Source organism: Lasioglossum baleicum, chromosome 6 (assembly GCF_051020765.1).
Source record: "Lasioglossum baleicum chromosome 6, iyLasBale1, whole genome shotgun sequence".
Taxonomy (NCBI): Eukaryota; Metazoa; Arthropoda; class Insecta; order Hymenoptera; family Halictidae; genus Lasioglossum; species Lasioglossum baleicum.
In genome coordinates this window covers 1,199,167-1,211,255 of record NC_134934.1, presented here as the reverse complement: position 1 = coordinate 1,211,255, position 12,089 = coordinate 1,199,167, and the positions used below count along the sequence as shown (strand labels likewise).

At 37.3% G+C, this 12,089-nt stretch overlaps 2 protein-coding genes across 2 annotated transcripts; both read left to right on the top strand.

The window, feature by feature from the left end:
- Window positions 1–1,149: 1,149 nt before the first annotated feature.
- On the top strand, window positions 1,150–4,363 carry LOC143209853 (uncharacterized). The gene is made up of 3 exons (XM_076426089.1): window positions 1,150–1,265; window positions 2,064–2,193; window positions 3,994–4,363. The coding sequence occupies exons 1-3, from the start codon at window positions 1,254–1,256 to the stop codon at window positions 4,224–4,226; spliced, it is 375 nt and encodes a 124-aa protein (XP_076282204.1). The 5' UTR covers window positions 1,150–1,253; the 3' UTR covers window positions 4,227–4,363.
- Window positions 4,364–5,584: 1,221 nt separating this feature from the next.
- Tko (30S ribosomal protein S12 technical knockout) lies at window positions 5,585–11,823 on the top strand. The gene is made up of 5 exons (XM_076426087.1): window positions 5,585–5,759; window positions 6,105–6,152; window positions 6,214–6,264; window positions 11,279–11,503; window positions 11,603–11,823. Exons 1-5 carry the CDS (start codon window positions 5,696–5,698, stop codon window positions 11,734–11,736), a joined length of 522 nt encoding a protein of 173 aa, XP_076282202.1. The 5' UTR covers window positions 5,585–5,695; the 3' UTR covers window positions 11,737–11,823.
- Window positions 11,824–12,089: the final 266 nt, after the last annotated feature.

The following is a 12,089-nucleotide window of genomic DNA, read 5'->3' as shown; positions in this document are numbered from 1 at the left end:
AAAACCGTTTCCACAAGAAGACCACGGTGAAATAACGACAGGACTCATCCGCTTTCGATACATCCGATACTATCGGTCAGCAGTTAACCACGAATCCGATACAGGTCAGATGGCTATGAAATCACGCGTTCCTCAACTGTAACGCGGAATAACACTGTTCAACTCTTTCCCCTACATTTCAACAACCAGTAGCCGATAGATTACGGATTTTATGCATGCATAATAAATACGAACCAATATATTATATTTTCAATTTATTAACACGTTGACTGCCATGTCGGTCATACCTGGGTGACACAGTTCTTCGTCTAGAAACATTATTTCCGTTTATAATACAGTTGCTTAAATTAAACTTCATTACTTGTACGATCTTAAAGAGTTCAAGAGGCGATCACTGCAGTAATCAGCTTTTATATGTAGCAGAATGTAGCTGCTGTGTCTCGCAATCGATGCAGACAATTTTTATTTTCCACAAAGATGCGCGTTAATGCGGTTCAACGCGAATCCGAAAGTCGTTTTTTGACTTCAGAGACATTTGAAATAGGATTCATACTTTCAACTTGCGGTATGTTTTCCGCTTTAACGGTTCAAGTTGTGCAAATGATTTTTTACGTAAAATATTTTTGTAACATTTGCAATAACAACTGTTTAATAACAGCAACAACAATGAATAAACATTTGTAATCGTAAGATTGTGAGCATGTTTGAATAATTGCGTTATTGGCGGGGAGAACGGCGAAGACGCAACGCTTGCACCACTCTTTTTAATTGGACATTCGAATTCGAAGGAGATTCGTGTACGATTCGTTTGGATCGGCCGACTGTATCAATTTTTGTATAATTTCGCGTGGCTCTGTTCGCGCGATCGCTTTCCAATGTGCGGGGCAATACCGAAATCGTTGTTTGCTTTTGCGTGAATGGCGATTTCGTTCGTTTTATCTATCGCTAATCTTCACAATTGACCTATTTCTTTCCAACTGACTTGACGGGCCCCCGCCGTATCCGATATCTTTGCCTGATCTTACAGGGAAATACAAAAGTAAAAAGTTTCGCGACACAAGAGGTGGTGTGCGGCCGCGGCGTTAGAAAGGCGTGTCGATGCAGCACGTGGCGTGCAATTGTATGACACGAACACATGTGAAATCCAGTTGGCCGGGATGCGGTACCCCAGGAAATGACTCGGCTCGGTATAAAAGGGGGTGTATTCTGTCGTTTTTGCAACAGTTTCGATCGTGAAGCACATCGCAACCATCATGAATACCTTCGTAAGTCATTCGCATCGGCTGAATTCACACCACGAATTAACCCTTGTCCGGTCGATCTTTTCATGTCTCTCTATCAACGACAGTAAGGGCACATCATTTTTCAAGTCTTATTTATGAACGGACTGCGGAGCTTTGTGCAAAATCTAAATTGTCCGAGTCATTTTACCTTTTAATAAGTTCACCGAATCCACATCTCATGGGTAACAATATTCTGAAATTCTTTTAAGAAAATTTAAAGAAAATTAATAACGTACACATTTATTAGGCTCTGTTCAAAATCTTCATCATCAGTCTGACTTGTTAATATGCGGCAAGGGGTTAATTTATTAACACTATTTATTTTTGTCATAAATGCATAAAATCTACAGTTCATATTTAATGAAGAGATAAAGACGAATTATTATGAAATAAATTGTACATTTTATTTGTGCCTTTTTGATACGTATTTTATTGATTTTATAATGGTCATTCTAAGCTAAATTTTTACGATGATCGCAAACTTGCGTTTCTATTTGTGTCTTGTTAGACGTTACTTGTTCGTCGTTTACATGTTAGGCCACAATGTTTCCTTCCTCGAATTTTGAAATTTTATAAACTCTTTCGCAATGGCTATGTAGGATTTAAATTTATTCACACCATATGTGCTCAGGAGGACAGCTTATAGGTTTCATTAGGCGTACAAAATTATCGGAAAATCTGAAGATAATTTTCGCCATATACTTGGATAGTAGACCCTAATGCACAGTGTGCTCATAATAATGAAGGAAGCAGGTCGTGTATTGTGCAACTTCCTTGCAGATTGTTCTCGCTATCATCGCCCTGGCGTGCCCCATCTACGGCCAGGAAGAGAAGCACCTTGAAAAAAGAGGCATCAGCCTTGGAGGATATGGAGGATCTGGCTTAAGCTCCGGAGGAGGTTACGGAGGAGGTAAAACGCCATTTTATTCAGATATTATCGCGTTATACTTAACGTCCACCCTAACAAATCCTATTTTATTAATCTCTCGGAGCTCCTTTAATTAATTTTCTACTCTTCAGCTCCTGGCTCCTACGCCTTCTTCTTTGAGATATTACACGGTGACTTTAGATCTTACGCCGATTTCATAATGTCGGTGCACTCGAACCATTTTTATAGTGGAGTGCAACTGTCACCGCCTGGAAAATTACATAATATGCGGTTCTCGTTAGCTGTTCGTGGTTAGTTTCGTATGAACGAGTCATTCTTCTCGGCTTATTATTATTCTACATGACTAGTACAAACCGCGGTGCACTGATCTAGAACCATTTAATTGTTCTATTTCTATCATATCAGTGACAAATGATTTTGACGTTCTGCTTTCGATAAGAACTTGAAAGCTGCAACAGTTGTGGTCTGTTTTGCAAAAGGAGATATTCGAAGCCAGGATAGAATCAACAGGAAAAAAACTATTACATCACCATTCGAAACGATATTTATCCATTAAATTCATTTGTATTGAATGGTTACAGATTTTTAAAAAAATCTTCAGAAATGTAGCGAGATAATAATATAGGTTACTTAAATATATTTACGTTATAACTAATTGTTACTACGAATATGAATAGAGCCACGACGACTGTAATAGTCTATTTAAAGATTAATAAGTGGACAATGCAGGTGTACATGCAAGTGTACATTTTTTGGAATTCTCTGTAGCGACTAGAATAAAATAAATGTTTAAATTACCAATTGGTCCTGTTGTATTTAAAAAAGAAATATCGCTGAGGTTTAAGGGGGTAGTCTACCCTCGATTTGTAACTAGAAAATTACTAGAATATTACTAGAAAAATGGCTCGAAACATGGGTTTGCGCGCTGTCGGTTTTCGTCCTTATTTGAGCAAAGTTTGGGCTGAGTGAGGGCTTATTCTAAAGAGGAAGGTTAAACACACTGCGCCCTGGTTACGAGGTTAACGAGATTATGTTTATAACTAATAATATGAGGGCCCAAAGTAGAGAAAAAATCTAGGAAAAAAAACCAGCACATTTCAATGCATTTTTCTGTCTCCAAAAGACTTTATGACTTATGAGATGACCAGGGCGCAGCGCGTTGAACCTTCCTCTTTAGAATGAGCCCTCACACAGCCCAAACTTTGCTGAAATAAGGACAAAAACCGACAGCGCGCAGACCCACTTTTTCGGACCCAAAATCTAGTAAGATCCTAGTAAATAGCAAATATCTAGCAAATAACTAGAATCTTACCAGATTTTCGATCGAAAAAGTGGGTCTGCGCGCTGTCGGTTTTTGTCCTTATTTGAGCAAAGTTTGGGCTGGGTGAGGGCTCATTCTAAAGAGGAAGGTTCAACGCGCTGCGCCCTGGTCATCTCATAAGTCATAAAGTCTTTTGGAGACAGAAAAATGCATTGAAATGTGCTGGTTTTTTTTCCTAGATTTTTTCTCTACTTTGGGCCCTCATATTATTAGTTATAAACATAATCTCGTTAACCTCGTAACCAGAGCGCAGTGTGTTTAACCTTCCTCTTTAGAATAAGCCCTCACTCAGCCCAAACTTTGCTCAAATAAGGACGAAAACCGACAGCGCGCAAACCCATGTTTCGAGCCATTTTTCTAGTAATATTCTAGTTCCTTTCTAGTTACAAATCGAGGGTAGACTAGCCCCTTAATATTTCACTATATCGAGGTTCGAGGTTCAAAGGTACTATGAGTATATAACATTTGCAGTTGGTTAATTAATATTGTGTTGGTGTTAGGTCTTTCTGGTGGATATGGTGGCGGTCTTTCTGGTGGACACTCCATTGGACTCTCCGGTGGATATGGCGGCGGTCTTTCTGGTGGACACTCCATTGGCCTGTCTGGCGGATATGGTGGTGGACTCTCGGGCGGATATGGGGGTGGAATCTCCTCCGGCGGATACGGAGGTGGACTCTCTGGTGGATACGGTGGTGGAATCTCCTCTGGTGGATACGGTAGACGTGGATGGTAAAAACAGCAGTATTCGTCGATGCTGACATGCAACGGTGCCCCTATGAGTTCTACTATAATTTTCTAATATACTTGTCAAATATATGTGAATTTTTATACTGATGTTTTCTATGTACAATAAATTTTAATACTTTTTCATTGCTGGTTCATTTTATTCGTTTCTCCTTTTTATTGCATTTTACTGTAATTTGTTACCTAAATTTTTCATACATATGATACAATGTGGCATACTAGGGTTGTTACAAATAATTAAAAAAAGATCTGTGCAAAGTTTGAGTACCCACAGTCTTCTAGAAGACGATAAGAGATAATGAAACCACTCTTCAATTTTCAAATTTCAAAAAGAATCTATGGATTTTGGTCCGATGATTTTCTCAATTTTTTCCCAAACCGTTTGTTTTACGAAAAAAGTAATACGACATAAGAGACTCGTCCAGATCTACAGGTTCTGTCTAACACATATTTCGACGGGTTAAATAGTTCGGAAGATTTTCGAGACAAACGATTTTATGTGTGTGTGTGTGTGTGTGTGTGTGTGTGAGCATTAAATTATTTTAATATTTAATAGAGTTTTGGGGCGCGTCTTCCCGTTATCCGATCGAGCTCAAACTTACAATTAGCACAGATTTTGTTCTGAATTATTTGGAACAACTTTGGGGTGTGTCGTGAAAGATGACAGAAATCTTTGAAGAAGAGGGGATAGAAATGTCCGTTCTAGAAACAAACATTGTATGTATCAGGGTGTCTCAGCTAAAGGAAGCCACCTAAATATCTCCTTTATTTTTAATGGCATAAAAAATATTTATAGCATAATTTAAATGGTATCAAAGAAGGAATATCATAGAATATAGAAGAGCAATTTTTTTGCCCGGCTATTTTTTCATAGTTTTTTCAAGGTCATCGTTATTTTTATCAGGAAAACTTTTTTTTTACTCCATCGAAAGTTTCGATGGAAAGTCCAATTAGAATATTAGAAATAATAATTGATAGTGTTCGTTGATTGAACAGTTGAAAGACAGGATTGTTGAAGGTGGGCCAAGGGAAAATAAAGGAAGCTTTGAAGAATATTAGAATCTGATTAGATATCATAATCCATTGTGTTCGTTGAAGGAACAGTTAGAAGACGTGATTGTTGAAGGTGGGCTAAGGGAAGACCAGGGAAGACAAAGGAAGCGTTGAAGAATATTAGAAATAGAACTTACCGGTATTCGTTGAGTGAACAGTTGAAGGACAGAATTGTTGAAGGTGCCAGAAACCCAGAAACAAAATGGACCATCAAAATGTACCAACAGTAGTTAGATTTATCTTCACTTACCCAGCGAGTGAAATGAATGCAGAGGAGTTTTGCGAGAATGGCGTAGGTAGTACGGTGGCGCTAGTTGTCATATGAACCTGTGTATGGAAATCCGGTACCTTCTGTATTTGTGAAAAGTTTATTAATTGTAAAAAAGTAATTTAAAAGTGTCAGTCATGAACGTTTTAGCTAGAAGTATAGTGAACGTAACTCGATCGTTCTTGGGAAATTCTATCAATAGTATGTTAATCTTGTCACATTAATTGTACATTTACCATCATAACCTATAAACTAACCTCTTCATATGTAGAAAACGAAGATATTGTGAATATTTTTGTTTCTACGATTTTCATAATATCCATAATTATGATTAAGTAATATGGAATATTTAAAGAGCATCAATGTTGTACTGTTAACAACATATAATTCGTTTTAGAGCATAATTGTACCAATAAACTTGAGATACGGTTTTGGTCTAAATATATCTTGTATAATAATTATTTATACAGCTATTAAACAATTAATGTTTTTAGCAATTGTACAGAAGTTTAATGAAATTATAAATTTATGTTTGATTTGTTGCAGATAACCAATCACAATTATTACGGCTGTGTGTAAACCCTAATGTTCAAGGTAGTTATTGTTTGAATGTACAGTTACTGTTTTGATAAATATACGTATTTCTCATTTTCAGGTGGAAGTCTATTAAATGCCACAAAATCGTGTATTGGAAACATATTCCAAGGTAAGGCTTTTATACCACTAGAATACATTAATATAAGTTAAAAGTTGCAGATGTTATTTAAATATATTGAATACTATATTTATATAATTAGTTTTACTTTGATGCACTGAAATCGCATTTCATTTCATCTTCATTTTCACTGAAGATGCATTTGTTTCTCTTTTAAAAATGATTATACTTTATATATCAACCTATATCTGATGACCTGCAACAAATTTTGATTAACAATGCAGTCTGTACTTTAACTTAACATACAATTTACATGCTGTGTCGATAATTTTCATTCATCAAATAGTAGTCACAGATAATGATATAAAAAAATACATCATTTTGTGCACACAGTGTACACTAGTATATTCTACAATAAAAGTAAACTATTCTAATTTCGATTTCATGTTCATACAACATTCAACTATAACATTGTATCTGTGTATATTTATTTATTTCCTTTTATATTGATTATCCATTGCTATTGTATTTTAACTACATCTCAAACATACAGTGGGTGTACAAAGTATTTGTACACTTTCTAAAAACGAATAACTTTTTCAAAATTGGACCCAACAGCTTGAGCTTTTTTGAGACGTTAGAAGGATTAGTTTACCAATTTTTTTTTAATTTTTATTGGTTGCAATTGCGAAGGAAAAAGTACATGTATTGTACGAAGTTTCATTGACATGATACATATACTGGGTGCGGCCGAATAATATGTACTAGCGGGCACGAGGTGGTTCCTTATGAAAAAATAAGAACAAAATATGGAATAAAATTTTTTCATTTAAAGCTTAGTTTTCGAGAAAATCGAGTTTGAAAATCCTATTCGTACGTATGCTGTTAGGGCTCGATGAACCGTAACTTACCCGTAACAGCATACATACGAATAGGATTTTTAAACTCGATTTTTTCGAAAACTAAGCTTTAAATGAAAAAATTTTATTCCATATTTTGTTCTTATTTTTTCATAAGAAACCACCTCGTGCCCGCTAGTACATGTTATTCGGCCGCACCCTGTATACTATGACCATGCAATTCAAAATCTTTGAATTTACGGTTTGCGATTCATTTACATCGCAGATTCTTACAATTTTGGCTAGTTTCAATCAATTATATTTCATAACAACCTTGATCGATTTCGATGAAATTTTGTATATGTCTATAACTTACTTAGACCTACACATGTAAAAAATTTAAAAATCGTGACCTTTACTTTTTCTTTGCAGTTGCAACTAATAACAATTAAAACAAATTTATTACACTTTATTTACATTCTAACGTCTCACACAAACTCGTGCTGTTGGCTCCAATTTTGAAAAATATACGTTTTTAAAAGGTGTGCAATTCTTACCCACTGCCCAACGCTAGTATTAACAAATAGGTTTCTAAGACATCGCTCAAAATTCCCCAATAAAACGTAGAACCTAAATTGAAGCAACGGAAGGAGCCGCACTGGCCTATTTACGTGAAATCGTGCGAAATTTCGTCCTCGGGTTGTTTGCGTTTCCCATAAGCGCAACAAGCCGGGACAATGGTCAATCGGGAATTCGAGTGACATCTCAAGTTTCCATAAGCCTTTTCGACAGATTCGTATCTCTGCCGAGCAAATGCGGCAAAAGGGGTTGTCGGACTAAAAAGGGACCACAGCCACGGTCTCTGGTATTCTTCTTCGCGAAAATGCGCGTGGCTCGCAAAAGCGCACGCAGTCTTCCTACCTCTTTGATCCCCAGCGCGACCAAAAGAGACCTCAAAATGCAAAAAGGGATTCGGCCACACCGCAAGAAGGAACATCAATGGGGTGAGCAGGGCTTTCCACGGGCAATGCCCGAAAATCGCTGGGAATCGAAGGGGGTGACGTGTCCATTTGCGGTTGACCAGTTGTCAGAGGCGATCTGTGATGGATACAGCCTGTTGTAAGACTGTTATCCCCGTTTTCTCGTTTCTCACCACCATAGAATGTTCTTCTGCCCATACTCTCGTTGAATCATTATCGATCCGTCGCCAATTTTCACTTATTTTCGTTGCTACATATCTATTTAGATCACCTCGCGTCATACAACATTTAAATCTTACGTTGTGCCTTTCTTTATATTTTCCACTCGTTACTTTCTATTTTATTTCCAGCGGTTCATTGACCCCTTCTTCTAAGATCCCGTGGGAGAAATTATTAAAATTAATGCGAATTTTCTATAAAAAAAAGTATTTAATATTCATTTCCGAAACTTCGTTTTTCTCGATGCCTTACCGAATGGTCCAACGGCATTTTTGACCATCCTACCTGGCTGTACCCTTTAACCAAAATCCGGAACAGTACTCCGAAAAGTGTTCGATTTCGCGTGGAATGGCCCAAAAGATAATTTCCAAAATGCGCATCGTTCGAATCTGCTTGCTAGGACGCAATTCTTGTAACTAAGTCGTGAAATCGTTCTGCACACCTCACACAGGTAGCATAATTGGTGGAACCCTGTAATCGCGTCTTAATTGCGCAAAATTTGCAAACACACAGTCTTGCGGAACCGAGATAAGACGTGCGGTTTACCGGACGGTGAAGCTTGGCTACGTGAATGCGACAAAGGCGTAACCGCAACGTCGAAAATTTTCGCAATGTAATCTTGCGCATTGATCTGCGGAGAAAGGGGTTGCCTTCCGTGTATAATAGGTTCTGCTGGTCTCTTGCCTTAGTTAAGTCCGAGTTAGGTCGGATTAGCAGCGGCAGGCCTGGACATCTGTCGTATTGACGGACGGTGGTCAGCCAGATCTCGAAATGAACAACAATGGTAGCCTCGTCTAAGAGATGCTGGTGAATCATGGACGCGTATGAACCAGCCGGGCCTGAATGTCGAGAAATTGTCATGTCATCTTCAACGTTTCACTTAAAGTACGTCCAGACGCTGACACGTTCGTTTCCAGCCACGAATTTTTTTCTTTGACACCGTGCACGATCGATTCCGTCATGGAACGTTCGTTCATTCGATTTTCATTAAATATTCCTCCATTGTGCAACAGTACATTGAAAAATTGACACACGTTTTATCGACGCTGAAGTACGCCATAGTTACCGTTAGATGTTCGAGAAATTGAAGGTTTCGCTTGAAAAAGGAAATTATTTTACGTAGTAAGGACGACCATTATATGATAGTATTTATTTAACAAATTGTTCAGAGCTTCTTTACATCCATCCTGTGATCTGATCATTTCATAAATTTTTAACATTTCCTATTCATTCAAGAATTTTTGTTTCGTTACGCGTGTTCACTAATTTCTTTCTTTGTGCAAAGCACAAGTTTTGGTTTATTGTCTAACATAAGAATTTAATAGAAATGTGTGAGACTGGGTAACCAAAGTTTGTAATAACACAGGTTATTTTTTTATATTAATAAAATAATAAAATAAAATAATTAAGAATAACACAGGATATTTATGTTTCCGTAAAATCTATTTACAACTACTTGAAAATTTCTTGATTTGTGCAAGCATAATCTAGGAATAATGTTACATACGTGGTTATAAGTGATCTAATTGTAAGTCATATATTTCTTATTTCGAGATATTTAAAGGAAAAGGATATTAACACTAAGTGAATTCTATATAATGTCATATCGTAAACATTACATTGAATTAATTTAGTTTAAAATAATATGATGTGAAATAACTGATAAACTCGTTTTTTTTTTAATTTTGACGTAGACCAGTGTCATAATTATAGGCATATATGCGGTAATCAATATTTTGCAACGTTGCAAACGTGGCCGTAAACATTCGTTCGAGCGCGATCTCATGGGTCGTGGACGCTCGGTGAAAGGGTGGGTGGATAGAGGCTCGCAACAATGTTGCTTAATAAGCTTATGCACGCTCGAGCGAGAAAGGACTGCTTTCGCCGGTCGGCTTGCAGATGTCAAGCGTCCGTCATATTTGATATTCCACCGACGGAGACCCTCTTTTCTTAGGTTCGTAAGATTATTTGCGAAAGAGTTTCCAGTTTCCCGGTACCGTTACCGCGCAGTGGGCCGCCTATTTTCCCTCAGCTCTGCTCACAATGCCCTTGACTAGGACACGATAGCCCCAGGGGACTCTCTAGTTTTCAATCTAGGACTCCTCCACAAGTTTCGGCCTCCTCTACCCCGTTTATCTTGCAATTTTACGCGAAAATTCAACTTCGACGCCAATCTCTACGAGCAGAGAATTGCTATCCATTGATACTCGGCAATGTTTTATAGGTAGATGCGATAGTTGCAAATAGAGCTTGCAATCCCGCAGAGTGGGATCCCGCAAGATGAACTATTTCGATGTTGCATTGATTCGACTACTCTATTCGACCTACAAGTGTTGTTTTATGTTTTGAACATTTTTCAGATTCTGATTTAACTAAAGTTATATTCACAGACAGCTCGTTTATATGCAGTTCGTTCTAAACAATTTTTACCTTTTCTTAACTTCCTTAACTTTATTAATAAATTAAAAACCGAAAACTTCACCAACATTTTGGTAAAGGAAAAAATTCTTCCGATTCACTTCAGCAAATATTATATCGTATCGTATACATATTATATCCCAGAACACAGGAGCGAAATAAAATAGCCAGCGGATCTTTTTGCAAAATAGAAATTTTATATCTGACTTGCAACAGACTGAGGTGAAATAAAAATTTAATTTCTTTCCTAATACGTTTTATAGGTCTCCCCTTTAGGATATTGATACTTATTCGACAAATGCTGCCTTAAAGCAATGTTTCACAATTGAAAATCGTCATCGTGGAACTGCAATTAGGCTGGAGTCGTTGCATAACCGTAGAACTCCCAGTGAAAACTCAATTGTTCCAATTCACCTATTGCTTTCCCTTTGCGAACACGTTTGGTCGAAGATGATAGTATAGATTCGATATCGTCTCTTTAATGTATAATTAATTGGTTGAAATGATTTAAGTACAAATTTACAGCAATTTTGAAGCTTCTTTTCGATGCAGCACGGTCATGTAAAAGCAGATCAAGTGATCCTATGTTTTTGTTTTGTAATGAGCCAGGCTTCGATCAGAAGAGATTCGGATCGTCCTTAGGAAGAATGCACCGCCTCAATAAATTAGTTAAAAAGAAACGGGAACCGAAGAGGCCCTTGGACGGGAAACCATTCGCGAAGGGCGTAATTATAAAGACTGTCATCAGGAAACCAAAGAAACCGAATTCTGCGAATCGAAAGTGCGTCATTGTTCGACTGACCACTGGCAAAGAAATGACTGCTTACGTGCCTGGTATGTATACGGAAGATATAAGAAATTTGAGTTCACGTAGATCCCCAAAATATTTTGTGTCTGATTTCTACAATTTGTTACACGCGATTTTTTTTACAGGAATTGGCCACAATCTTCAAGAGCATAACGTGGTGCTGTGTAAAGTGGGAAAATTGCAAGATACTCCGGGTGTTCGGATAAAATGCGTTCGTGGAAAATATGATTTGCCTCATGTCGTGAAGAAAACGACGTAATTGTATAATCGCGCGAACGCGTCGAATAAAATATATCCGTCTCCCTATTAACACTGCAATATTATATATAATATTAGTTTATGAAAATGACCGTATTCATTCTTCACACACAAATTGTACAAAGTTAGGAATAGTTGTCCATATTATTTTCAATATAAAATTGCTTCATTTTCTACTGGATCGGAACGCAGGAAGAATTTGTTGCACATTCTTCTTTCTCATAGCCAGTTGTTCAAGGGTGAATAATTCTTTCCACTTTCTAAATTCTGAACGAAGTTTAACCCTTTGCAGTCGGAAATACTTTAACTCGAAAATTAAAACATTTCTTGCGACCTAGAATAATTCTATTCTAC